Below are 24,819 nucleotides of genomic sequence, written 5' to 3'. Positions count from 1 at the left end.
TCATTTTCACAAAATTCAAAGAATTTCTGCAAATATTTTATTCACTTGCTAGCCTTTGTTTCCTTCTAAACTTTGAATATACCTACGTTCTGTTGTGTGATACCATGTCACAGGGAATGAAATTTCTTTTCCTTCTTTCTGTTTTCCCTTTTGCTCTTTTTTTCCTCTACTGCTCCAATTTGAATAATTTCTTTTACAACGTTTTCAAGTTCACTCATTTTTCTCCTATAGTATCTGATCTGAAGCTTATCCTGTCTTATGAATTTTAAATTCCAAAGTATATATTTATATTTTATTTGGGAGAGAGTTTGATCCGCCCACAACAGTTAAGGCTCAGCGAGGCCGAAACAAGGAGCCCGGAACTCCATTTGAGTTTGTGACATGATTGTCAGGGATCTAAGATGAGCCGTCACAGCTGTCTCCTAGGGTGTACATTGACAGTGAGCTGGAATGGGGAGCAGAGCCAGGACTTGAAGCTATGCACTCTGATATGGGCGCAGGCTTCCCAAATAACATCTTAACTACTACATCAGATATCTGTGTCAACATTTAAGCTTTAGATATTGTTTTTTTTTTTTTTTATTTTTAGTCTCTAGAAATCCAATTTGGTTCATTTAAATAATTACAGATGTGCTCCATTTTGGCTGTCATCATATTCATGTTTTAAATCCTTGACCATGTTCTGTGTGTGTGTGTGTGTGTGTGTATAAAATAATTGTTTTAATGTACTTTTCTGTCAGTTACATTGTTCTATTTTTTTCCCTATTATTCAGTGATTTGTCTCCATGCTTTCCTGTTTCTTACCATGGCTGTCAATTTTTTTTTTTTCATTAGTGTGAATTTACCTTACTAAGTGTTAGCTTTTTTGTCTGCTTTCACAGAAAGGAGCTTTGTTTGTTTTAAAGAAAGGTAGCTTTGTATTTTGGAGCCTGATATTAACCTTTGCTGGGGCAAGTCTTATGACTCCTTTACTCCAAGGGTTGGCTAACTTTACCCTTGGAGTAAAAGTTAAGTTAGCTCTCTTAAGTTGTGACCCCCTTTAGAGGCTTTGCTGACTGCCCAACTGATCAATAGTTATCTGTTATATGATTTGGAAAAAGTTGTTTATTTACTTGTGAGATAGAAGAGAAAGAGATAGTGTAAATGCCTTCCATCTGTTCATTCCTCAAATGTCTGCAGAGGCTGGAGCTGGGCGGAGCTGGGTGGAGCTGGGCCGAGCTGGGCGGAGCTGGGCCGAGCTGGGCGGAGCTGGGCCGAGCTGGGCGGAGCATCCACAGCCACTGCTAGGAGACAGGAAGTCAAACTCAATCTCCTGCATAGGTGGCAGAAGCCCAACAACCTTACCTGTCAATGATGTCTTACATATCAACAGAAAACTGGAGTTAAGAGTCAGAGCCAAGACTCTAGTATATATGAGACTCTGATACGGGATGTGGGTGTACCAGCCAGTGGCGGACATGCCAGGCCAAATGCTGGCCACCAGCATGTTTCAGAAGACACTAGCTCCTCCTTCAGGAATAAATCTGTGGCTATTCTTTGCGTGGCCTCCTAGGTTCGGGCTGTGCACACATATCCTTGTAGTCAAGGGGGACTCAGGGAGACTCCTGTGACAAGGTCTGGAGGCCTTTTTTCCTGCTCAGGTCTCTCCTCTTGAGAACTTCCACTCCACAACTTCTGTCTCACCTCCCTGGCTCATCTCAGCCTCCTCACCTCAGAGGTATCTTGGTATTCGCCTCTCTGTCTGTGGTCTGGAGCGTGTTCCAGGCAGAATGCTGGGGCACTGAAGGCTCACCCTCTGTCTCCCCTCCCTCAGGACAGCCATACAGCAGATAGCAGCCCTCTGCTGCCTGTTGTCTACTGTGTGGAAGCAGCTGTTGTAAATATTTTGTCCAAATTTCAATCTATTTATGTTGGGAATATGAGTCTAGTCCTTGCTAATCCATCTTGGTCTGCTACAGCAGTTATTTCTATTTTTTTTTAAATTTTTAAATTTTTAAAGTGATTAAATAATGAGATATAAACAGTAATACTGTAATGAACATAGATGCCACCAACAGTATCACATCTTCAAACCTTTAAGAAATGTGAATGTAAAGTATGTCTGATGCCACTCCTGTGTCCTTTTTGATGCCTCCCCCTGCGCCCAGCGTCACATCTCCCTGAGATGGCTCATGAGTTAGGCATTTAATGTTCCCTCATGTGGCTTTCTAGTAGTACTTTGCAATTTTATATCCCTGAATATTACATAAATTCAGTTGCCTATTTGAACGCTGCAAAAAAGTGCTGTTAAGCCATGTGTATACCCTGCAGCCTATCCTTTTCTCTACAAGAGTTTGGGAATGTTTCTAGTTGTTCCATACATATGGTTGCATTTTAACTTGTACATGATTTCCTACTTTCAAACCAGCCTGTCATATTTTGTCCACCCTCTTGGTGGAAATGTTAACTTGCTTCCAGTTTTGTGCCAGCAGGAGCACTGCTGCAGTGAACGTTGTTTAAAGTGTTTGTGTCTCTCCGTGAAGACATGAGTTTTATGTATTTATGAAGAAAAACTTGTCAGGTCGCAGTGTTCATAAATTTTCTAGTAGCTATTGTCCACGTTTTTCCCTAGAGGATTTTGCCAACGTCTGTGCTCACCTGTAATGAGCAATCCCACCACTGACATACTTCCCGCCACTCGATATTCTGAGGCTTTCATTCTTTTGTCTGTCAGGCAGGCAGAATTCAATTTGTGTTTCTCTGGTTTCTAGTGAGAATTAGTTGCATTGCATATTGGACTTCATTGGCTATTTAGATTTTCTTGTGTTTATTTTTCTCCGTGTTTTCTTCTGAATTCTTTGTCTTTTACTACATATTTTTCAGAGCATTTTTTATATTTGCTGGCTTTTTATGATCAGTTTGTATGTATCATAGGCAAGCTAGCTGTGATTTGTCTTTTTTTTTTTTTAAATATTTATTTGATTATTTGAAAGGCAGAGAGAAAAAAAGAAAGGGAGAGGGAGCAACAGAGATCTTCCATCTGCTGTTCCCAACCAGCTAGGGCTGCTTTAGGCAAAAGCAGGTAGCCAGGAACTCCATCTAAGTTTCCTACATGGGTGGCAGGAACTCATGTATTTCAAATACATGAGTCATCATTTGCTACCTTCTGTGCCCAGTAGCAGAAAGCTGGTTTGGACTCCCAATTGGGTCTTTTTTTAAAGATGTATTTTATTTTATTTTTATTGGAAAGTCAGATATATAGAGTAGAGGAGAGACAGAGAGAGAAAGATCTTCCATCCGATGATTCACTCCCCAAGTGACTGCAATGGCCGGTGCTATGCTGATTGAAGTCAGGATCCAGGAACTTCTTCCAGGTCTCCCACGTGGGTGCAGGGTCCCAAGGCTTTGGGCTGTCCTCGACTGCTTTCCCAGGCCATAGACAGGGAGCTGGATTTGGAAGTGGAGTAGCCGGGACTAGAACTGGCGCCTATATAGGATTCTGGTGCGTTCAAGACGAGGACTTTAGCTGCTAGGCCACGTTTCTGGGCCCTCCCAATTGGGTCTTAAACCGAGGCAGTTCAGTTATAGGTTGTGGGTATTTCAAGTGGCAGCATAAAGTGCTGTACCACAAAACTCACCCCAGTGTGGTTTGTCTGTTAACATTTCAATGATGTGTTTTAATGTAGTCACTTTGCACTGTTTTTCCCCCTTTAGCATGAGTCTGTCTGATGGTGACGTGGTAGGATTTGACATGGAATGGCCACCAGTATATACTAAAGGGAAGCTAAGTAGAGTTGCAGTAATTCAGTTGTGTGTGTCAGAGAGCAAATGTTACTTGTTTCACATTTCTTCTATGTCAGGTTGGTACCTACCTCCTTTCTTTGATTTCTATATGGCTGATAATTATGCTACATTAACTTTTTAATCTGTCAAATTAAGCTCTTTTAGCTAAAAGCATTTATTTCTTCCTATTTTATATTTATTTAACGTTTTGTATGATTCAGTCAATCCTCTTTTGTTAACTTTCTTAACACCCTGTAGGTTTCGTATTTTCCTTGTTTACAGTGGCTCAGTTACCAGGAATTTGCATGCTGCTGGTACTAGGAAAGGTGTTATTTGAAGTGTAAGCAAACCTCACAAATACTTGGGTTTGGTTCCAGACCAGCACATTAAGTAAATCACTGAGAATTTTTGATTTCAAGTGTACATAAAAGTCATGCAGCATTGTGTTAAGCATGTCACAGCATTATGTTAAAAAAAACCAATGAATATTCCTTATTAAAATTCGTTAATGCTAACAGTCATCTGTTAACCCTTGAAAAGATGGCACTGTACACTTGCTTCACACAGGACAGCCACAGCTGTTGATTTGGGAACTGCTCGGTGTCTGCGAAGTGTGGTAAAATGGAGTTCAGTACAAGGAAGTATGTCCGTGGTTCTTGATCCTTGTCATTATTCATGAGTCAGGATGTTTTGTTATAGGTAGCAGAAGGTAAATGTGTTTCTGAATTTAAGCTTAACATAAGCACAAATTTAAAAATAAGCATGGAATATGTAAGTAGTAGAAAATAAATGCATCATCCTTGAGAAAATTTATGGAGCTAACAATAAAATGTTACAGTCTTTCCACAGGGATTAAAAATGCTGCTTGAAAATGAAGCAATTAAAAAAGCAGGTGTAGGAATTGAAGGAGATCAGTGGAAACTCCTGCGTGACTTTGACATCAAGTTGAAGAGTTTTGTGGAGTTGACAGATGTTGCCAATGAAAAGGTAGAAATAATACAAATATTTATAAACAAGGTGATTTTGTGCACCTCAGAATGTGGCTTATATCCAAATATTAGATGTTTAAAAATGTAGTTAAGCAGTAAAAAAGTTGCATTGCAATGTTCCATAATGACAACTTTCCTTCTGAGCCACTGTCTCGGCAAGTAATTTCTTTAAGCAAGAATTCTACCCTCTTTCCCCACCCCCACCCCATTCTTAATATTATTTTACTTTGTCTAAATATGTATAGATTTAAATACTGTATCTTAAAGATTATATTTCTAATGCAGTTATGACAATTTTCTTTTCAAAGACTGTAATGCAGCTCTTGTGGTGTCATACTGTTGGTAGAAATTTGACCACCATTTCTACTATTCATATCTTACTTATTTTATTAAAGGCATCATTAAGTTCCCATATTTTACAAAGTATTTGTATGGCTTGGAAACAGAAAGCAAAGTAGCACATTCAACTTTTTTTTTTACACTCAAGGAATTCTAGTACTTACATTGGAGAATCCCAGAATTAAGTTTTGTTAATAAAGACTGTGAAGTTGAGTTTTGTTTTTTTGTCTGAAGATTTATTGATGACTATCACTTGGTTGCTTTTTGGTGTAGGATTTCTAATTTTATTTGTGACATGGCCATTGGGTAGTATTTAAGAATATCAGATAACAGAAGGAAATACCTTTTTCTATTCCGATTTTTCATGACTTGCAGCTGAAAAGCACAGAGACCTGGAGCCTCAATGGTCTGGTTAAACACCTCTTAGGTAAACAGCTTCTGAAAGACAAGTCTATCCGCTGCAGCAACTGGAGTGATTTTCCTCTCACTGAGGACCAGAAGCTCTACGCGGCTACTGACGCTTACGTATGTAAAGATCTGTATATTGTGGCGTATCTTTAAACTTTCTCCTAAAGTACCTTAGGAAAATTGCGTTGTGAAACTGGCACAAACTCAACTGAAATATCTAGTGTCAATTTGGCATTAAAAATGCTTAGGAAGACATTTAGTGGTACTGTGAATTCTCGATGTTAATTAGCAAGTACCAATCAACAGACTGTTCACTGCTAGTTACTGCTGTTGTCATGCGGCCAAAGTAATGTCCTGTTTGTACCTTAAAAAAAAAAATGAACCGTCTAAAAACATGGAAGGCTAATAAGCTGAGACTGAGCAGGCACAAATGGAATTGATGAAGCATTTGGTATGCAGGTAGCTCCAGAGGAAAATTAATTATAAGGTCTTTTCTATATTGAAAGTGCCTTATGTCTTATATTTATATTAAAATTTTGGGTAAATTTAGAAAAAATGCTTCTAAATTTGGCTGCTAGATATTTTTCATAGTAGAGTAAGTCATATTGAAGTCTTACTATATATATAGAAAATTACCATAGTTACTATTTAATTTAAGAAGCATATTTTATTTCATTGTGAATTCCCCTCACCACCAATTCATACTTATATTCACAAATGAGTGGTTTGTTTCCCTAAAGCATCTTTTTTTAAGGAATGGAAACTCTTTTGATTCATAAGCAGAAAAAAAATTGTCAGGAAAATAGAATGATGCATTCCCTTTACAAAATCACAAACTGTTGAGAACTAGCATGGTTCGACAGCAGTTTTATTCTGAAGAATCAGTCTGACTTGGCTGTTCCTGCTAACAGCACTTGGGTGAGGACTGTCCCCACACTGACGTCCTCTGCTGATCTAACGAAGCTAAGGAGGTGGAGAAGTATAGTCAAAACGTATTTCTCCTTAGACTGAGTTTTGTCAGGTTCTGTTTACAAGTTATTTGGTTTACATACCTACTTGTAATATGTAGTATTGATAAGTAAGACCTCAGCTTTTATTTTAAGGCTTAGGCGCCTTAGTTTCTATTCTCACAGTTGGTATGTTGGTTTAAAGCAGGACACACAGGTCTCTAACAAAATAAGGTGAGTTCAGTTTGTTCACTGGATTTTTCTAACTATGAGACTTGTAGTTTTACTTTGGTTACCATGAACATGAATTATTACTTTTTCTGTTTTCCTGTAGGCTGGTCTCATCCTTTATCAAAAACTGGAAATCTTGGGGGATTCTATGACGTTTGGTATAAATAATGGTATGTAAAGGACTGGAAATAAAAGAGAAAATGTGCATTTGCTGATCTATGAGGTTTATTTGCATACCTGCAAAGTGTTTATTGTGACAATCTTGAATGTCTCAATAGCGTGGACACTAAGGTGAGCTCTCTCCAGGCTCTGTCAGAGTGGAATTCGAGGAAGCTGGTGTTGTGCTGCAGCAGGTGATGCTGCTGCTTTTGAGAGGCTGTTGCTTTTCACACTGATTTCCCACATCGGAGCACCTGTCTTGGCTGTCTCATTTCCAGTTTAGCTTCCTGCAAATGCACCTGGGAGGCTGACCCAAATGCTTTGGCTTCTAGCACCCATGTGACTGATCTGAAGGTATTTGAGACACCTGACCTTAGCCTAGCTCAAACCAATCAGTTGTGCCAATTTGAGGAGTGAAACAAGGGGTGGATGATCTCTCTGCTTTTCAAATAAATAAATCTTCAGAACGTAAGAAAGCATTAGAACTTGGGATTGTGCACTTAGCTTTGTAGTTAATATGCCTGTGTCTCAAAGCAGAGTGCCTGAGTTTGATTCCTATTTCTGGCTTCTGACTCCAGCTTCCTGCCAGTGTAGACCTTGGGAGGGTTTTAAAAATAGAAGTGCCATGAGTTACATTAGACAAGAATAATTTGAGCATTGAAGAATGGATTGTAATAGAAAAAATGCCATAGTGGGAAGACCTTTTGTCATGGCTATGACTATAATTAAGTGGGAGGTAGTACTAGCTTGAAATTTGAATTGGTTACTGATCTGAGGATGGAAATAGAGTCAAAATACATTTGATAGATCAGCAGAACCAATAGTATTTATAGGAACAAAGAAAAGCATTTGCCAACAATAACTATTCTGCTGGCATGAAAAACATGGATTGAAAAGAAAATTGACGTGGAAGAGCAAGATTTGGAAGAGAAATCCTATGGTTGATTTATAAGCATGCTGGAGAAAAGAAGCCTGTAAGATTCAAAGTGGAAGCATAGGTGCCAAGATTTTCAAGTGCAGACTGTAACTGCATAGTTTGAGCTAAAGAACTATGACTAAGAAGTCATGATGTTTGATGTGTGAGTTGCAACAGGCATAGAAGGGTTAACAGGATGGTGTACATGAAACCAAATGAAGAGTTTGTTTAAGAAGCCCTTGTGAAATGTATTAAATTGAGCTGAGTGAAAACTGCTAGACCTAGAATTAATCATTTGATTTTGGAATTTATCAATAATTTGCAAACTTTTGCAATAGCAGTTTTAGTGTATTGGGTGACAAAAGAGTGCTTCAAAGAGGAAGTAGTCATTTGGTACATATATTAGTGGAACAGAAGAGTCTGTAGGCTTCAGTAACACAAAGGCATTGTAACCATAGTGAGAGTGAAGGAGTGGGTTGGGGAGTAGAGATGGTGTTAACAGAGGGGTAAGTCATTGAGGAATGTGTTCCAAAGCACATGTGAGCCACCTTCTTTTAGAAGCTTGGTTGAAGAGCACAAAGATATTGATTCATACAACATGTGCGTTGAAGGCCTGCTATGTGTCAGGCACTGTTAGAGTTATTACGGAAAATTCACTGAACCAAAGAGACCAAGCCCCTTCATTTCTTTTTATTTAACTGAAGTGAGGGGCACCAGCCATGCAGATAGCTGAAGGAGGTGCACTGAAGGAAAGTGCAAGAGCTCTGAGGGTGAAGCTTGCCTTGCTTAAGCAACAGTGAGTATAACTAGAGCAAAATGAGTAAGGGTAAGAATATTAGGAAATGAAGCTGGGAAAGTAGCCTGAGCGTTTAGGGTGTTGTTGACTGTGAATCTGATTTCATGGTTTATTAATGAAAAAGAAATATGATGGTGCTGGTGAGAAATCCTTGGAGGTTTTGGAGCAGAAGAATGGGAAGATTAGAATTTTGTTTTAAAAGGGTTTTTCTGGCAACTGTGAGAGAGCACAGGTTTAGGCAAGGAGTTGCAAAGCTATTGTTGTAGCCCAGACAAGAGAGGATAATTGGATTAGGCCAGTGGCAGAAGACAATGGTGAGAAGTGGGTCCTTTAAATATTAGGAATTAATAGTACATTGTGAAGGAACTGCTTATCAGTTCTTTAAGGGGTGAGAAATAGAGATGGTTAAAAGAATGGAATATTTGGAGCAGATAAACTGATGATTGAAAGGGTCAGTTATAATGGAGAATTATTAGAAGAGAATTGGTTGAAAGCTATGTAATTTTGTGTTGGACATGCTTCATTTTAAATGTGTGTTGATATCCGAGAAGATACTTAACTGACAGTGTAATTCTGAAATTCAGGGGAAAAGTTGAAGTTGGTGAGATCATCTTGGGAATAATAGTTAAAGCAGTGAAATTGAGCCAACTGGAATGGGGAAGGAATGAAATTAAGAAGAGGGGAGGGTTGACATTGAGGGTGCACCCTCATCTGAGATTGGGAAGATGAAGAGAAAGTAGCAGAGTAGACTGGGAAGGGGCACTAAGGACAGAGCAGGTGCAGAAGTTACATTCAGATCCCACTTGAGAAAAGGTTGAGGAGGGGAAGGTTATGAAGCATTTTAAATCTCTCTGAAGATTTGCATGAAGTAAGGATCTAGAATGAACAGTTACACTTTAATATTCTGGAAGCCAAGCACCTTCTTCCAACTGTGGTTTTTGCTGTGCTGCTGGAGGCAAAAGATCATTTGGAAATGGGAGCAGAAAAGCTCAGTGTGAATGTGGACAACTCCTCAAGGAATGGTGCTATAAATGTGAGAAAGAGAAAATAATACAGCCTAATTAGCAGACTGGGGAGTGGAAATATGAGGTTGTTCTCTTTCTCATCTAATTGTTCCTGTTTTCCTAGCGAAATAAGAAGTGTTGATGTTCCTTTAGCAGAAGAGAGATGAGCAGGTGTCAACAGCTCAAAGAGAAAGAGAACAGGTGTGAAGTAGTTATCCTGAGAGAGGGAAAGTGGGAAATGTAGAAGAATTAGCAGTCAGAACTAAGGGTTTATTTCAGATCTATATCATGAATTTAAAGTCAAATTAGTAATCAGAGTTGTCTTTTTGTTTTAGCTACAACCAGCTTCTGTAATGTAAGCATCAAGTATGCCAAAAATAAAGTCTTTAGAACAGGTTTTTCTTTCCATCTATTAAGGATTCTTTTTTTTTCAGTTTTTTGTTTGCTACCTGTGGGTGGAGGGAAAGGAAAGGACAAATCTGTGCTCAAGAATACAAAGGAATGATTGCTGCTGTGCAGCGAAGACAAGACATGACGGAAGCAGGAGTAGGAAGTTAGTAGGAACGAAAAGGCCGGCTGGGTTGGGCTAATGAAGGAAGGCAGGGAGTGGTGATTTTCTTGGCAGTTAGGAGGTGAGGAGCATGACTCTGGAATGTGTGTCTGAGGTCAGCCAAGGAAAAGATGGGTTAGAGATACAGAGGTCCCGGCGCTGAGAAGACCACACTGTCAGAGCTTCTTCGTGGATGTTGAAATTATGAGGGATGATCATAAGAACAGTTGTGGGAAAGACAGTGAGCCAGGTGGTGACAGGATATGAAAAGAGACGGTTTTGCAATCACAGGGTAACTACAGCACTCAGAAACAGGAGGTTGTATAGTGGTGTCATGTCACAGGCATCAGAGGAGCAGGGCTTCTTGTTTTCTTTCATCTTTCATCTGCTGATTCACTTCGCAAATGATTGCAATGGCCTGAGTCAGGCTGGTCTGAAGCAAGAAGCCTTCTCCAGGTCTCCCATGTGGGTGCAGTGGCCCAAGGATTTGGGCAATATTTTACTGCTTTGCCAGGTACGTTAGCAGGGAGCTGGGTCAAAAGTGGAGCAGCTGGGGCTAGGACCGGCATCCATTAGGGATGCTGGCAACGCTGTGGTGGGAGCTGGGCTTTTTGAAGGACAAGAATGGCAGTGATAAAGCAATTCACGAAAGAGAAGGGTTTGGCAGAGGAGGGCAGGTTTTGTGCTGTTGATGGAGAATGCTGCAGCACACAAGACAAAGCCAGGGATCAGGAAGATGATCACCGTGTCGAGAAGGGCTTACGTCTTATTTTGGTGATGACTGATCGTGTAGGCAGTTGGGGAATCGGTGTTGGATAAGTTATGTTTATCAAACTTCATAATTAAGCAGTACATTGATTTCTGATTTTGAAATACTGCAGATGGGTTGATATTTTAATTTCTGTGCTCATGGCCTGGTATGTACACAGTGTAAATACAGATCATTGGGAAGAGTAGTAAAGTGAGGTGATTTAGGGATTAGAGAAGGATGCGGTTTTGTTGGAAATCATCTAAGGAAATAAAGTGAAAGTCTGAATCTTAATACTATTTATTGAAGTGACTAAATAAATATCTCTGTTTTGTGATGTAGAAGTTGATACTGGTATTGTCTTCCTAGGGGAGGAAATTCTACCTGGTGATGTGAAGAAACAGTTGGCTTCGGTCTCGGAGGAGGTGATGGATCTGGCTAAGAGGCTCCCCAACAGCTTGAGAAAACTGGAGAATCCACAGAGGTTCCCTATTTCATTTTTATCATTTCCATTTGTTCTTGCTGCTTTTTCCTCTGTGTTGAGAATTACGTCCTTGGTGGTGGACTCATACAAATTCGTTTGAATACATAAGCACCGATTGATGTAAAAATCTGAGAAAGATCTTTCCACTTGTTAGGGAGTGCATCCAGTGGCTTACAGCTTTTCTGTTTGCTTTATGGGATGCTTTATGAAATAAAGAAGCTTAATGTAAGCTGAATTTATATTAGACTTTTGTGGAATCACATTTATATTTTTGTCAAAGCAAAAAAGAGCATGTACACATTGAGTAAATTGTTTAAGATGCAGGATACTGTTTCTGAATTATCTACTTAATTACGTTTGGTAAGATGATAACATGAAATCTGTAAATAAAAGTAACCTTTGTCTTTGGAAACTTCTTCAGCAGACTGAACAAAAGGCATTCAGATTTTAAAGATTGTTTTATAGCTATAGCACCAGATAACTTCAGGTATTTGAGTCGAATATTCTATACACGTTAGTAGACTTAGAACTACGGTGCTGTGTGGGAAGCTCATATTGGAAGCTGACTTCACCCAGGCCATGACTGCTTACAGGATCTCTAAAGCAGAACTGCACTTGAACAGTGAATAATTACAAAGTGTTAATACAATGTTTGAGGCAAAATATAACTTTTTAGGAATGTGAGGCCATCAAAGGAACAGAGGAAATTCTGACTGAAAAACTGCAGTGTTTGCTGGTTTGCTTTTTTTCTTTTTTGGGGTGATTTTTATGATTTTGGTTGAGAGATTTAGAAAGTTGGTTTAGAGATTCAGCTCTTTTTCACTGTTTCTGTCCTTCTTCCCCCTTCAGCTGGGTTCTGCATTTTTTTAAAAAAGATTTATTTATTTTTATTGGTAATGCAGGTTTAAAGAGAGAAGGGGAGAGAGAAATATCCTCCGTCTGTTTATTCACTCCCTAAGTGGCTGCAATAGTATAGCTGAGTCACTGGCTTAAATCCGGTCTTTTACATTTGTGTGTAGCTGTCAAGGACATGTTGGCCTGCTGAGGACCGAGGCTGTCTGCACAGCAGTCATAAACACGACACGAGTCCATGAAAGGAAGGAAAGGTTCGCTAGTGAAGAAGGCATGTATGGCCTTGGTATTTGTTAGGGTTTATTCACAACTTTATGTGAAATGTATCATTAGCTGTTTTTTATGCAGAGTAAATAGGCCCTTATAGTCTCATTACTTGGTCTGTGCCACAGTTGCTATGTATATATGATACAGCTTTCCCTGTGCATTTAGCAAATAACCTGAATCGCATAGCTATTACAATTAAATTATTTGTTCATGTATGTGAGCTGGATGTGAAACTAAGTATAAAATGAGTTTGGGGGGGATTGGCATGGTGGTGGTGGGGATTAACCCTCCACCTCTAGGCACTGGCATCCCATATGGGCGCCACTTTGTGTCCCCACTGCTCCACTTCCATTCTAGCTCCCTGCTTATGGCCTAGGAAAGCAGTGGAGGATGATTCAAGTTCTTAGGACCCTGTACCCCTGTAGGAAACCCGAAAGAAGCTGGATCTAAGTTTCAGATCAGCTCAGTTAGGATATTGAGGAGTGAACCAGTGGATGGAAGATCTCTGTCTGCCTCTCCTTCTATAAAAATTAATAAATCTTTAAAAAAGTGTTTGTTTATTTGAGAGAAACAGTGGGGACACAGAGAAGGGGCAGGGACAGAGAGAGGTCCCATCTGCTGATCCACTTCCCAAATGCTTCGGATCAGGAACTCAATTCAGTTTTTAGTAAGGCTACAAGTCCCATGGAATGTTAAAATGCTAAACTTGGCTCAAGAGTATCCTGTCAGCCAAAGTCATATATGAGCATTACTGAAACAAGAACACTTGGGTGGGGCTGGTGTCATGGCATAGCATGCTAATCCTTTGCTTGCAGCACTGGTATCACATTTGGAGGCCAGTTCACGTCCTGGCTACTCCACTTTTGATTCAGCTTCCTGGGGTTCTTGCACCCATATGAAAGACCTAGAAGAAGCTCCTGGCTCCCAGCTTGGACTGGTCCTGCTTTGGCCATTGTTGCCGTTTGGCGTGTATACCACTGGATAGAAGATGTCTGTCTTTCTCTCACTCTCTGTAACACTTTCAAATAAAATAAATAAATCTTTAAAAAGCAAAAAAGAAAAAAAGTAGAAGAAAAACAAAGACCCACAAAACCCCTGAGTACTTGTGTTCCGAAGGATCTTTGCAGGAAGTTCAATTTAGAAAGCTTTCATTGTTTAAAAATCTTTCAAAATTGTCCTTCAAGTTAACACTATTAAAGTTGAATTTACTTTTCTTTTTAGGATTTCTGTACTGTTGAAGGATATTTCAGAAAACATATGTTCACTGAAGAAGGTGATACTCGCTTCAACTGACACGAACGCAGGACTGGGCCCCAGTGATACTTTCAACTTACCACTGTTGGATGACTCAACTACTGGTGTAGACAAGCAAATTAGAGAACATAAAACTTGTAACAATGAGACAGGGGATGCAGCACATGGTAATCTGATTAGATGTGATGGAGAAGGTGTATTTGGAAATAAAATGAAGCAAGAAGATAGATTTGAAGATGGAATAAAAGAAAAGTCCAAAGAGAATATGGACAGATTTTGTTTGATGTCATTAGATATCACAGAACAGGAACTCCAAATGCTGGAGCAGCAGGCTCTGGAGGAAACCTTTAGTGATGTTACCAACACATCTGCTGAGGTACTGAACAGGGAGGAAACACTGTCTAAATGCACTGACAGGGATCAGCTGGCGTGTTTCTCCAAAAAGGAGCCGAGAACAGATATTTTAGCTGTTAGAGGAGATGAAGTCTGTCTCAGCTACTCAGCTCTGCAGTTGTAAAAGCAGCTACTAACCATTGTAAAAAACAACATGCTTGTGTTTTAATAAAACTACAAAGACAAATAGTGGGGCATCACTGGCTTACACACTACTCTGTTGCCTCTGACATAGTGTAATAAATAGCATTGTATAGTGGCAAGATTTTATAGTGTCAGTAGATATTTCTTACATTTGCTACTTTATAATTTCATATGCTTTTTCAATAATAGATACCTCCTTTTTTTGGTGGATCTCTTTCATATGTCTTCCAGAGATGATTATGGGGAGTCTTATGTCTTAATAGAGGATTTTTTTTTACTTGCTAATATGTGAGACTTTTTAATAAACCCTTATTGTTTTTGCCTCACACTACTTAATTGTCATCTGAAAAGTCAGTAACTCAGCTTTTCATTTCTTAATTGAGTGCTTAATTTCTCATTCATATTTCATTTATTTAAAAATTACTTATGATGTCTATACTCTATTAATTTTTGAATATCTTTTTGCTACAAGTACTTTAAAACATTTTTAAAAAAGTAATAAATTATTCCTCTTATTTGCCTAATGGAAACAAATTTCTGATTGCCTGAGAAGCTCTTGATGTATTATTGGTAATAGTGTCAGCATTTGCTTCTATCAATGCATAATTATTTTATTTTAAAACTGTTTTCAAATTGTTCTCACACCAACCGTTTGTAATTTCCTTTATTGGGGATCATCTTTTGCTAACATCTACATTGCCCTTGAATTTTCTAGAAATTTCCTATTTGACATGTACTTTAAAATTTGCTTAATATAGCATTATGGAATTATCATCAAGATTTTATGATTTGGCATGATTTTATGATTTTTCATTATTGTTATTTTTATTGTGTATTAATATTAGCATTGTTTCCTTTACTCATTATAGACCCCACTTACAAAAAAAGTAAAACAACTTTTCTTTCTAAGTAAAAAAACTGATTTAAAAGTATATTTTAACTTAAAATATACAAATTAATTAAAGTTATACTTCCTTTTTCTACTCCCAGTTTAAGTATTAGTATTTTTGGCAATTTATTAAGTATTAATTTTTCTAGATTTGTTTTCTTTGTTTCTTCCATGCCACTGAACTCTCACTTCATAGATTTTGACAAATTATTATAAAGCTTCTTCATATCAAACTTCAGCAATGTGTTTAATAAATAAAACACCTGGCACTATTTTCTAATATCTATGGATGCTCTTTGTAATATATGGATTTATATCGTTATTACAATTATAGTTTTTGCAATCTTTAAGAATAAGTGGGTATAAAAGAACAACTGTTCTTGCTACACAAAATGTTCAGCATTGTGGAGACATGGTACTCAAAAGGCTTGGGAGGTACAGTTTGACATTGTTGAACCGTAATTTAGCTTGTTACATTGTACTCACATTTAGAGTGGTGATTTTACTTCAAGCATATTTAACTGGTCTTTCTAGCTGTATTTCTTGCTTTGTTTCTGTGTTCATTCTTTCTACCCTCCATTTTTTCCTATGTGCCATACAGATATATAAGTACTGTTGCATATTTATCTATGAGATAAGAAGTTCTCCTAGTGTATAGGAACTTCATTGTGGAAAATGGTATGGAATCAGTTATAGTGGAGCTTAATGTTTGAAATCCTTTTTTTTTTTTAAGCTTTTATCTCCTAAAGACAATGAAAATGATTCATCTTATGTGATTGAAAGTGATGAAGACTTAGAAATGGAGATGCTTAAGGTATGTTAAAAATTTTTAAAAGTTACTTTAAGTTCTTTGCAAAGGACTTTTAATTGAGTGAAGCATTGTCTAGTCCCATACTAGGTCCTACCATAGTGATACTGCTGCCAGTTGTTTGGCATAAGATTTAATGTTTTGTAATGCATATTTATATATTTTATATACTATATGACTTGGGTTTTAGAAAGAGTAAACCAATCAGTGTATTCTCTGTGCTCCTCCTAAAGTCACTTTATTTTTGTATTTTCCTGGATTATGGATAGTGATTAGGTTCTTCATTATTAAGGTTGGTTTCCTTTTCTTCCATCCATGTGTCTCTCCCATTATTTGCAAATCCTGTTTTTATATACTCAGTAAGCTATTTTGCTTTCTTTGACATTGCCTGCTGTGCTTTATTTTTGTTGTACACAGTTTTCTAACATTTAACAAATTGAAATTAGTACTTTATAATGCATATATTTTCTATCCCTTCACTTAACCTTTTAAGATTTATTTGTTGTTTTGAAAAAGTTATAGATAGGAGAGGCAGAGACAGAATGACTTTTCATGTACTGGTTCGCTCCCCAAATATTTGCATTGCTGGAGCCTGGAACTCCATCCAGGTTTCTCATGTGGTAGCAGGGGTCCAAGCCCTCTGGCCATCGTCCAGTGCTTTTCCTGGTGCATTAGCAGGGAGCTAGATCCTAAGTGGAGCAACCAGGACTCAAATAGTACTCATTTGGTCTTGAAGGCAATGGCTTAACCCACTGTGTAGATTGCAGACCCCAGCCTCTATTTTCTTTGTCAAGAGTTGTGAAAGATGGCGAATAAGAAAGAAAAGTCAGTTCAGCCACATTAGAGCAAAATGAAGAAAAACACAAAAGTGTGTGTATATATATGTATATATATATATATATATGTGTATGTGTGTGTATATATATGTATGTATGTGTGTATATATATATATATATATATATATATATATAGTTTTTATTCCTTATCTTTAGGTCGATAAGATTTTTCTATTCATGATACTGATTTTATGTATATAAGTGTGTGTGTGTGTATTAAGGTGTACGTTTAGGGTCTGTCCCCATGAGGTAATTATTGAAGCTGCTGGCTGTGATGCAGGCATCCCATATGAACACTGTTTTGAGAGGTTGCTGGACCACTTCAGATTTAGCTCCCTGTGAATACAACCGAGAAGCAGCCGAGAGTGGCCCAAATGCTGTGGGGTGAGGCTGGGAGGGAGTTGAGGGACCTACACTGATGTGATTTGGAGACCTGGAGGAAGCTATGGGCTTCTGGCTCTCATCTGGAAGGGCCCTAGCCTTTGTGACCATTGGAGAGTAAACTGGAGGATAAAAAATTCTCTCTCTGCCTCTCCTCTCTATTACTGTGCCTTTCAAAGAAGTAAACAATGAAATCTTTTAAAAAAATATGCATTTATAGAGTGCTTGTAGACTCTGTAAACATATATGTTATGTCCCCTAAGAAGTAGCTAGATACTCATGGGAGAAAACTGCTTTTAAAATAATTTCCAAAGATGTTTGTGGACCTGAACCAAAAAATTCAGAAATGGAATCACTCTTTTTTTTATTCTAAGTGCAAAATACCCTTTTAAAAAAACTGTAAAATAACACAAGGTTTAGTAAAAGAGAAAACAAATGAGAAATGTTGTTTAATAAGATCATCCTGTCACTTCTTCGCATAAGATGTTATACATGAAGTAATTTTGAAATAAGCTAACATCCTTAAAATAGTTCATGTTTCCTTAGGAGAATGGAAGATTTTATTGTCAAGTCAAAATAACAAATAACTTTATTTTACATTTGTACTATTTTTTATGAGATTATATCTTTTTAAAAATTTTCAAAAACACATTGTTTGCTTATAGTTTAAATTTATCTGTACTCAAAAAATAGAGATTAACACATGGTAATGAGGAACTCATAGATCAGTGACAGAAATGCCCAGATTTACTATTTGGTATCTAAAAAACTTAAAGTACAGTAAAAAAAAGAAAAATATTCTAAATTATCTGAATTCAGAATTTATGATGAGTTGCTGCAGGGTCATTTCATTGTATTCTGTTAATGAACTGTGTTTACACTGGACGTTTTCCATCTTTGGCCTTCTGCCTTCGCGATCGTTTTTGTGCACGTTTAAACTGGAGCACACATGTTCTTTTGTGGTGTTCCTTGCATATTTGCCAGCTTTGAACAAAACGGCAGTCTCTGTTAGTTACAGTCCTTTTGTGTCTGGTGAAAAAGATAACAATATGCCCGTGATTTTGCCATTAAAATTTCTTCTAAACTTTCAGTCCTTAGAAAGCTTAAATAGTGGTGACATAGAACCAATCTATTCTAAAGACTTAGAAATGAAAAGAAGCCTCGATCTTTCCATTGAAGAAGATGAAGGTGAAAAAGAAGCTCTTGAAGAGGAAGAAGATGATGAGGGTAAACACTCTTTGATTCTTGTTTCTGGATCCTGGCTCCAGTTTTCTGTTGATACAGAAGCTGGGAGGCAGTGTTGATGGCTAAGATAATTGAGTTCTTGCTACTCATGTGAGACCTGGATTGAGTTCCTGGTTCCAGGTTTTGGCCCCACATGGTTGGCTGTTGTGGCCTTGGGGGAATAAACCATCAGATGGGATCTCTCTCTTTTCCCTTTCTGTGTCTGTGTGTCTGAAATTTAAAAAAAAAAAATCGATGGCATTTTTTGTCTCCATAAAGTACATTCTTTTTATCTATTAAGAGTAGAAGTGTTAGGTGAATGTGGTTATGTGAAATCTCATCTGAATTTTACGTTTTTGCTTGTGTCTTAATGAAAGTCATAAAAATGATTAATTTCTTTTGGAATGTTAAGCATCATTATAGCATGAGCACATAGCATCTGCTCATTCTGAGTGTATTGTTTAAATCAAGTAGCGTGGTATCAAATAGCAGTGTAGACTGATTTTCACACCATGTTAACTGTTGTAGAGAATGTGTTAAGTGAAACTTGTGTTATTTTAAGTGTACAGAATCATATTAGAATTATGGGGCTCTTGAAAAGTAAGATTCTCATTAGAGCTGCACTTCATCAATAATGTGGAAAATTTTAAATGTGTATACAAACATGTTGATAATATTATCTGCTTTGTTTTCTTATCCTAAACACATGCTTTCTCCAAATTAATTTCCTATTTAGGACTGTCAGAACAAAATAATGAACTTCGATGTGCTTATGGATAAATTATCTTGACCTTCATTTACTCTTCTTGGTCAGTTGTGATTTCTTCAGCCCAAGATTGAATTGTAAAAGTTGGGTAGAACTAATGTAACTGTATTGTGCTGTGCAATTAGAGTTTGGTCAGGTGTTTAGGTAACTAGGAGTACTTAACTGAATTAGATATAGGGAGTGCTGAAGGAAACATAAACCATTTTTCCTCTTCATTTACACCACAATCAATGCAGCAGATTTGTGTGACTTCAAAAGGTGTGCACATCTTTTCCTGTTTGTCAGCAGGTACCCTGTCCTTCAGGGACCCTGTGGTTTGTTTTAAGCATTACACTGGGATAACTGAGTCCAGCCCGTCAGTGCTAGCCAAGTGCGTGCCACAGGCATACTTCAATGCTTAATCATCATTAAGGAGTCATGACTGATACTCAGAGGACCAGATTGTATTGAAATTAAGGGACAGAAAGCAAAAATGGTAATACCTATAAATGTACTTAAAAGAAATCAACCAAATACATTCCCCCCCCCCCTGACTGATCTAGTATGTTTTTCACTTGAACATTAATACTAATTTTATTCCATTTTAAGAACATTTGTTACCAGAGCCCAGTGCAGAGCAAGTTATTTGCCTCAAGACATACTTTGGCCATTTCAGTTTCAAACCGTGAGTATAATCTCAGTAAATTAAATCATATATTTAAACAAGTATTCAATTCTATTTTATTCACAAAGGAAAGAAGGAAAATGCATCATCCATTTAGCAATAGCTGCACAGCTGCATAGTAGTTATATATTTTTTGAAATACAAATTGTTGTTAGTAAGGAAAACTGGTTTTTCATTGATGGATTAGTTCTATGTAGAAACTAGTTTGAAGGCATTAACAAGTGGATTTCACTGCTGACATGTTTTTCATTTTAAATGGGCTTGTTTTGTGTGTGATGTCCAAAGCATGCTAAAACAATAGGTTTGCATAAGACTGTAGTTTGAAGAATTGTGATAATCATTGATTTTTTAACATTCTCAACATGTATTTTCATTCTAGAGGCACACTTATGTGTATAAAAATAAGATGAGCAAAAATGAATTGAGGGAAGAGTAAATCTGAGTAAATCTAACAATTTGAAAATCTAGACTGACTTTTCCTATGATTACACTTCATTGATTGATTGATATGATCGAAAAACCTTTATTGATAAAAATTCTCCACAAACTAAGACTAGAGGTTCTTGACAAAGAGCAATTATGAAAAATTCTATAATTAACATCATACATCAAGGTAAAAGACAGAATGCCAAAAAAAAAGATTGAGTGCCAATCCCTTAAGATCAGAAATAAGGCAAGATGTCTGATTTTGCTGCTTCAATGCCATTCTGAAAGTTCTTTACAAGGTAAGATAAAGGAAAGGTTTTCCAGATTACATAGAAAATATTGAAACTATCTTTATGCATAGATGACATCATCTTATATATTGGAAACTTTCAAGAATCCACAACAAAGTCACACACACACGTATACATATATATACACACACATATATATATATTTATATATATGCTAATTAGTTTAGGAAAGGCACAAAATATAGGATCAAATAGAAAAGTCAGTTAGATTATTATATACTAGCAATGAGCATTCTGAAAATGAATTTAGGAAAAAAAATCCCATATACAACAATAACAAAAAGAACCCTTGGAAATAAATTTAGCAAAACAAATGCAAGAAAGACAAACTGAAAACTGTATCTTGTTCAAAGAAATAAAAGACCTAACAACAGAAGTGTATCCCATGTCTACAGTTAATTTTTTAAATTTATTATTTTATTGTTTGATAATAATGTTCCATAGGCTCTAGGATTTCCCTTTCCATCTTTCTCCCCAGATCCCTCCTTCTGCCCCTCTCTGATTTCCCCTATATCATTATAATAAAATTGTCCTTCATAAACAGTTCTTCATTTGGCTATTTTAGTGTATCCTGACATTATAGGTATGGACGGTGGCAGAATGTCCAGCATCCAAGTCTCAAGATATATTTAACATTTTCTGAGCCTGGCACAGTAGCTTAGCAGCTAAAGTCCTTGCTTTGCACTCTCTGGGATCCCATATGGACACCGGTTCTAAGCCTGGTGGCCCTGCTTCTCATCCAGCTCTCTGTTTGTGGCCTGGGAAAGCAATCGAGGACGGCCCAAAGCCTTGGGATCCTGCACGTGCATGGGAGACCTGGAAGAGACTCTGGGCTACTTGCTTTAGATTGACTCAGCTCAACTGTTGCAGTCACTTAGGGAGTGAATCATCAAATGGAAGATCTTCCTCTTTGTCTGTCCTCCTCTATGTATCTGATTTTCCAATAAAAAAAGAGATATATATAATGTTTTCATTGGGAGTCCATCTCTAATTTAGTAATTTTTGAAAGGTAGAGTCACAGAGTCAGAGGGAGGTCTTCTACCTATTGGTTCACTTGAAGAGAGAGCGGGAGAGACAGAATCCTTCCACCCACAAGTTCGCTTTCCAAATAGCTGCAGTGGCTGCCAGTCTCCTGTGTGGGTGCAAGGGTTCAAGCACTTGGGTGCCACTGCTTTTCCGGGTTAATTAGCAGCATTAGAATAGAACAGTTTGGACTCTAAATGGTGTCCAAATGGGATGCTGGTACTACAGGATATGGCTTTTCCATTGAGCCATTTTGTGATACAACTCCTATTTGTGGCCCAGGAAAGCAGTGGAGGATGACCCAAAGCCTCGGGACCCTGCACCCGTGTGAGAGACCTGGATAAAGCTCCTGCCTTCTGGCTCTACTGCAGCTGTTGGAGCCATTTGGTCAATGAACCAGTGGATGAAGGATCTCTTTGTCTCTCTTTTCTGTAAATCTGATCTACTTTTCCAATTTCAAAAAAAAAAAATCTTAAAAAAAAAGAAAACAAATTTAAGCTTTTGCAAAGTTGAAAAAAAATTTGTGCTAGTGCCTATGTATTTGCTACCTGGATTTTACTGTTTGCATTTTATTGTATCTTTTTTTATCACATATTCATTTATTCATCTATTTGTCTGTAAGTCCATTGACGTTTAAAAAAATGCTGGCACGAGCTAATTAACCACCTGTGATGCAAGAATCTCATATAGGTGCCAGTTTGAGTCTCAGTTGCTCAACTTCTGAACCAGCTCCTTGCTTACAGCCTAGTAAAACATCCAATGGCCCAAAGTGTTAGACCCCTGCACCCAAGAGGCAGACTTGAAAGAACCTCCTGGCAGTCACTGCAGATGGATAATAGATTCCTCTTGTTTTTCTTTCTATAACTATACTCTCAAGGACAGTTGTGGATATCATATTTCTCACTAAGTATTCTAACATATAAGTCATTAACCAGAGTGAAATATTTAATTTAACATGCAAGGAAATGTATAAATTTTAAGTGCATTTTTACACGTAAGTGTATACGCCAGCCTTTATGACCTAAATCTTTATTAAGTTATAAGATACTGGGGTGAACATTGTTTTTGGGTTACCCACATCAGCTGCCTGGATCGAGCTGCACACCTTCTTGCAGCCCAGCTTTTCTCTGCTGGGCTGGGAAGACAGAAGATGATGACCTTAGTATTGAGTCCCTGCCACCCAGTTGGGGAGCTGGAGTTTCTGTATTCTGGCTTTGACTTGGCCTAGTCCTAGGCTGCTGTACACGCATTTGGGAAGTGAAGCCACTGGTGGGAGAGCTCTCTCTCTGACTCTTCCTCTCTGATTTCTCTGCTTTCCAAATAAATGAGATCATCATATATATAGAATATTACTGCCGTTATACAAAGGGTAATCCTGGAACATTTTTCTTATTTATTTTAAAGCATTGGTTCTTTTGGACATGTACTATATACCTTAGCTGTATGTAGTATATGCATAGGCCAAATGTATGCTCCTAGTTGTTCAGTCAGCCTGAATAATTTTTTTTTTAGTTTTATAAAGTTCCACTGTTTGTACACAATTGTATATGAAACTTTAAAAGAAATTTTATTAAAGCGAAAAGATTAAATGAGTTTTGACTTGTCCCTTGTGTTTCTGATTAATAAAACAAATTTTTTTTTAACTTTTAAGAGTACAGTGGAAAGTGATTCATTCTGTTTTGGAAGAAAGACGCGATAATGTTGTTGTCATGGCAACTGGTGAGTTTACTTAAGCAAATAACCGAATCCTTTAAAAAATAGAATTTAAGTTGTTTAAAGTGCTTAATCTTTCATTATACTCTCAAAGTACAAATGCAAGTGGTATAACATATATAAGAAAGTGAGCAGAGGAAAAAAAAAGACTCAAATACATGCATTACCTAGTTTTTCAGAAGACAGCATGTCAGTGTCAACCATTCAGCCACACAAGCACTTTTAAGAAGCTGCTGAAGTATCCAGGTTTACTTTTTTGTTTTTAATGAGTATGTTGTTTCTATCTCAAGGGTATGGAAAGAGTTTATGTTTCCAGTATCCACCTGTTTATGTAGGCAAGATTGGCATCGTCATCTGTCCTCTCATTTCTTTGATGGAAGACCAAGTGCTGCAGCTTGAGTGAGTACTGTTTCCGTGGCCACACCCTGCCTGGCTCTCTTTCTGTCTCCTCTGAATGGAACATCTGGTCTATTGGGTATGTTCTCAGTAACACGTGTTTGCAAGTGTTGCTTTATCCTTACTATTCATATATCATACGTTAACATCAAAATTTCTTTCTTGAGTGCTGTATAAATCAGGGCTTACTAAGTGGCCTCAATACTTTTTAAAATATTATTACTTTGTACCTGTTTATATAGAAAATCTAAATAGATATGTATGTGTGTATAGTTTTTGTATTCTGTTATCTTTGCCTCATACGTAGTGTGTAAATGGAAATATTTTTAATATCTGTTAAAAGCTGTTCAACTTCTTCATTCCAAGCAGCTTGCACTGTTTTTTGAAAGGTCACCCTTAAATATCTGCCTCTGATATGGTCCCTGAAGGAATTTGTGAAATGAATGAGTTATGAAAAGAGAGAACTGCAAAAAAGAGTATACATTATTTCCTTGTTCCTTCCTTCTGTACGGTGAAGCTGATATTACAGACTGTGCGTGGCTCCAGTGTTTGTCTTTCTTCTTACAGAGTGTCCAACATTTCAGCTTGTTTCCTTGGATCAGCACAGTCAAAAAACGTTCTAGAAGATATTAAATTGTGAGTAATTTGTATGATTTTGATCATCTGGCAAAGTGGCTTTGAAATGTGAGAGAATTTTGTACCAAAAAAGAAACTTAATGAATGAACAACATGTCCATTACTTAATATACTTTATTTTTATAGTACATTGCAGAACTATTAACTTTTAAATTTTTAAAACTTTAATTATTATTCTCAGTTCTTGTACAATAAGGTTAACATTGGGATTATGGAATTTGAAAATCTGGGTTTCAGAAGAGAGCTTGGAGAGTTCCTTGATTTGTCTCATGATGATGAAACAGAATGAATGAAACATGATGATGAGGCTGAAGATGAGAAAACTGAAGACCAGAGACAAGTTATTTACACAAAGTCAATACAGTTTTGGCTTAGCAGAAACTGGTTTCTAGGTTTCTTGCCCCCCAGTTCTATCATGAAATAATTCCCAAGAATAACATCTCAAACATATGAAAAGTGTGTGTGTATATATGGATATGGATATTTAAACATATACACATAAT

At 37.4% G+C, this 24,819-nt stretch overlaps 1 protein-coding gene across 1 annotated transcript in view; it reads left to right on the top strand.

Moving 5' to 3' along the window:
- The window catches only part of WRN (WRN RecQ like helicase), a 104,694-nt gene that overhangs the window by 11,731 nt on the left and 68,144 nt on the right, over positions 1 to 24,819 (top strand). Inside the window, exons 4-15 of the mRNA XM_040994217.1 lie at positions 3,694 to 3,839; positions 4,601 to 4,749; positions 5,466 to 5,615; positions 6,780 to 6,846; positions 11,219 to 11,333; positions 13,674 to 14,082; positions 15,866 to 15,946; positions 18,249 to 18,384; positions 19,736 to 19,811; positions 23,223 to 23,290; positions 23,575 to 23,683; positions 24,248 to 24,316. Coding sequence (XP_040850151.1) covers positions 3,694 to 3,839; positions 4,601 to 4,749; positions 5,466 to 5,615; positions 6,780 to 6,846; positions 11,219 to 11,333; positions 13,674 to 14,082; positions 15,866 to 15,946; positions 18,249 to 18,384; positions 19,736 to 19,811; positions 23,223 to 23,290; positions 23,575 to 23,683; positions 24,248 to 24,316 — 1,575 coding nt within the window. The remainder of the gene's footprint in view (positions 1 to 3,693; positions 3,840 to 4,600; positions 4,750 to 5,465; positions 5,616 to 6,779; positions 6,847 to 11,218; positions 11,334 to 13,673; positions 14,083 to 15,865; positions 15,947 to 18,248; positions 18,385 to 19,735; positions 19,812 to 23,222; positions 23,291 to 23,574; positions 23,684 to 24,247; positions 24,317 to 24,819) is intronic.

This window comes from Ochotona curzoniae, unplaced genomic scaffold (genome assembly GCF_017591425.1).
Source record: "Ochotona curzoniae isolate NIBS_2020 unplaced genomic scaffold, NIBS_Ocur_1.0 contig_899, whole genome shotgun sequence".
Classification (NCBI taxonomy): Eukaryota; Metazoa; Chordata; class Mammalia; order Lagomorpha; family Ochotonidae; genus Ochotona; species Ochotona curzoniae.
Note: the sequence above shows the minus strand (reverse complement) of the source record. Positions and strands in the feature narration are given on the sequence as shown.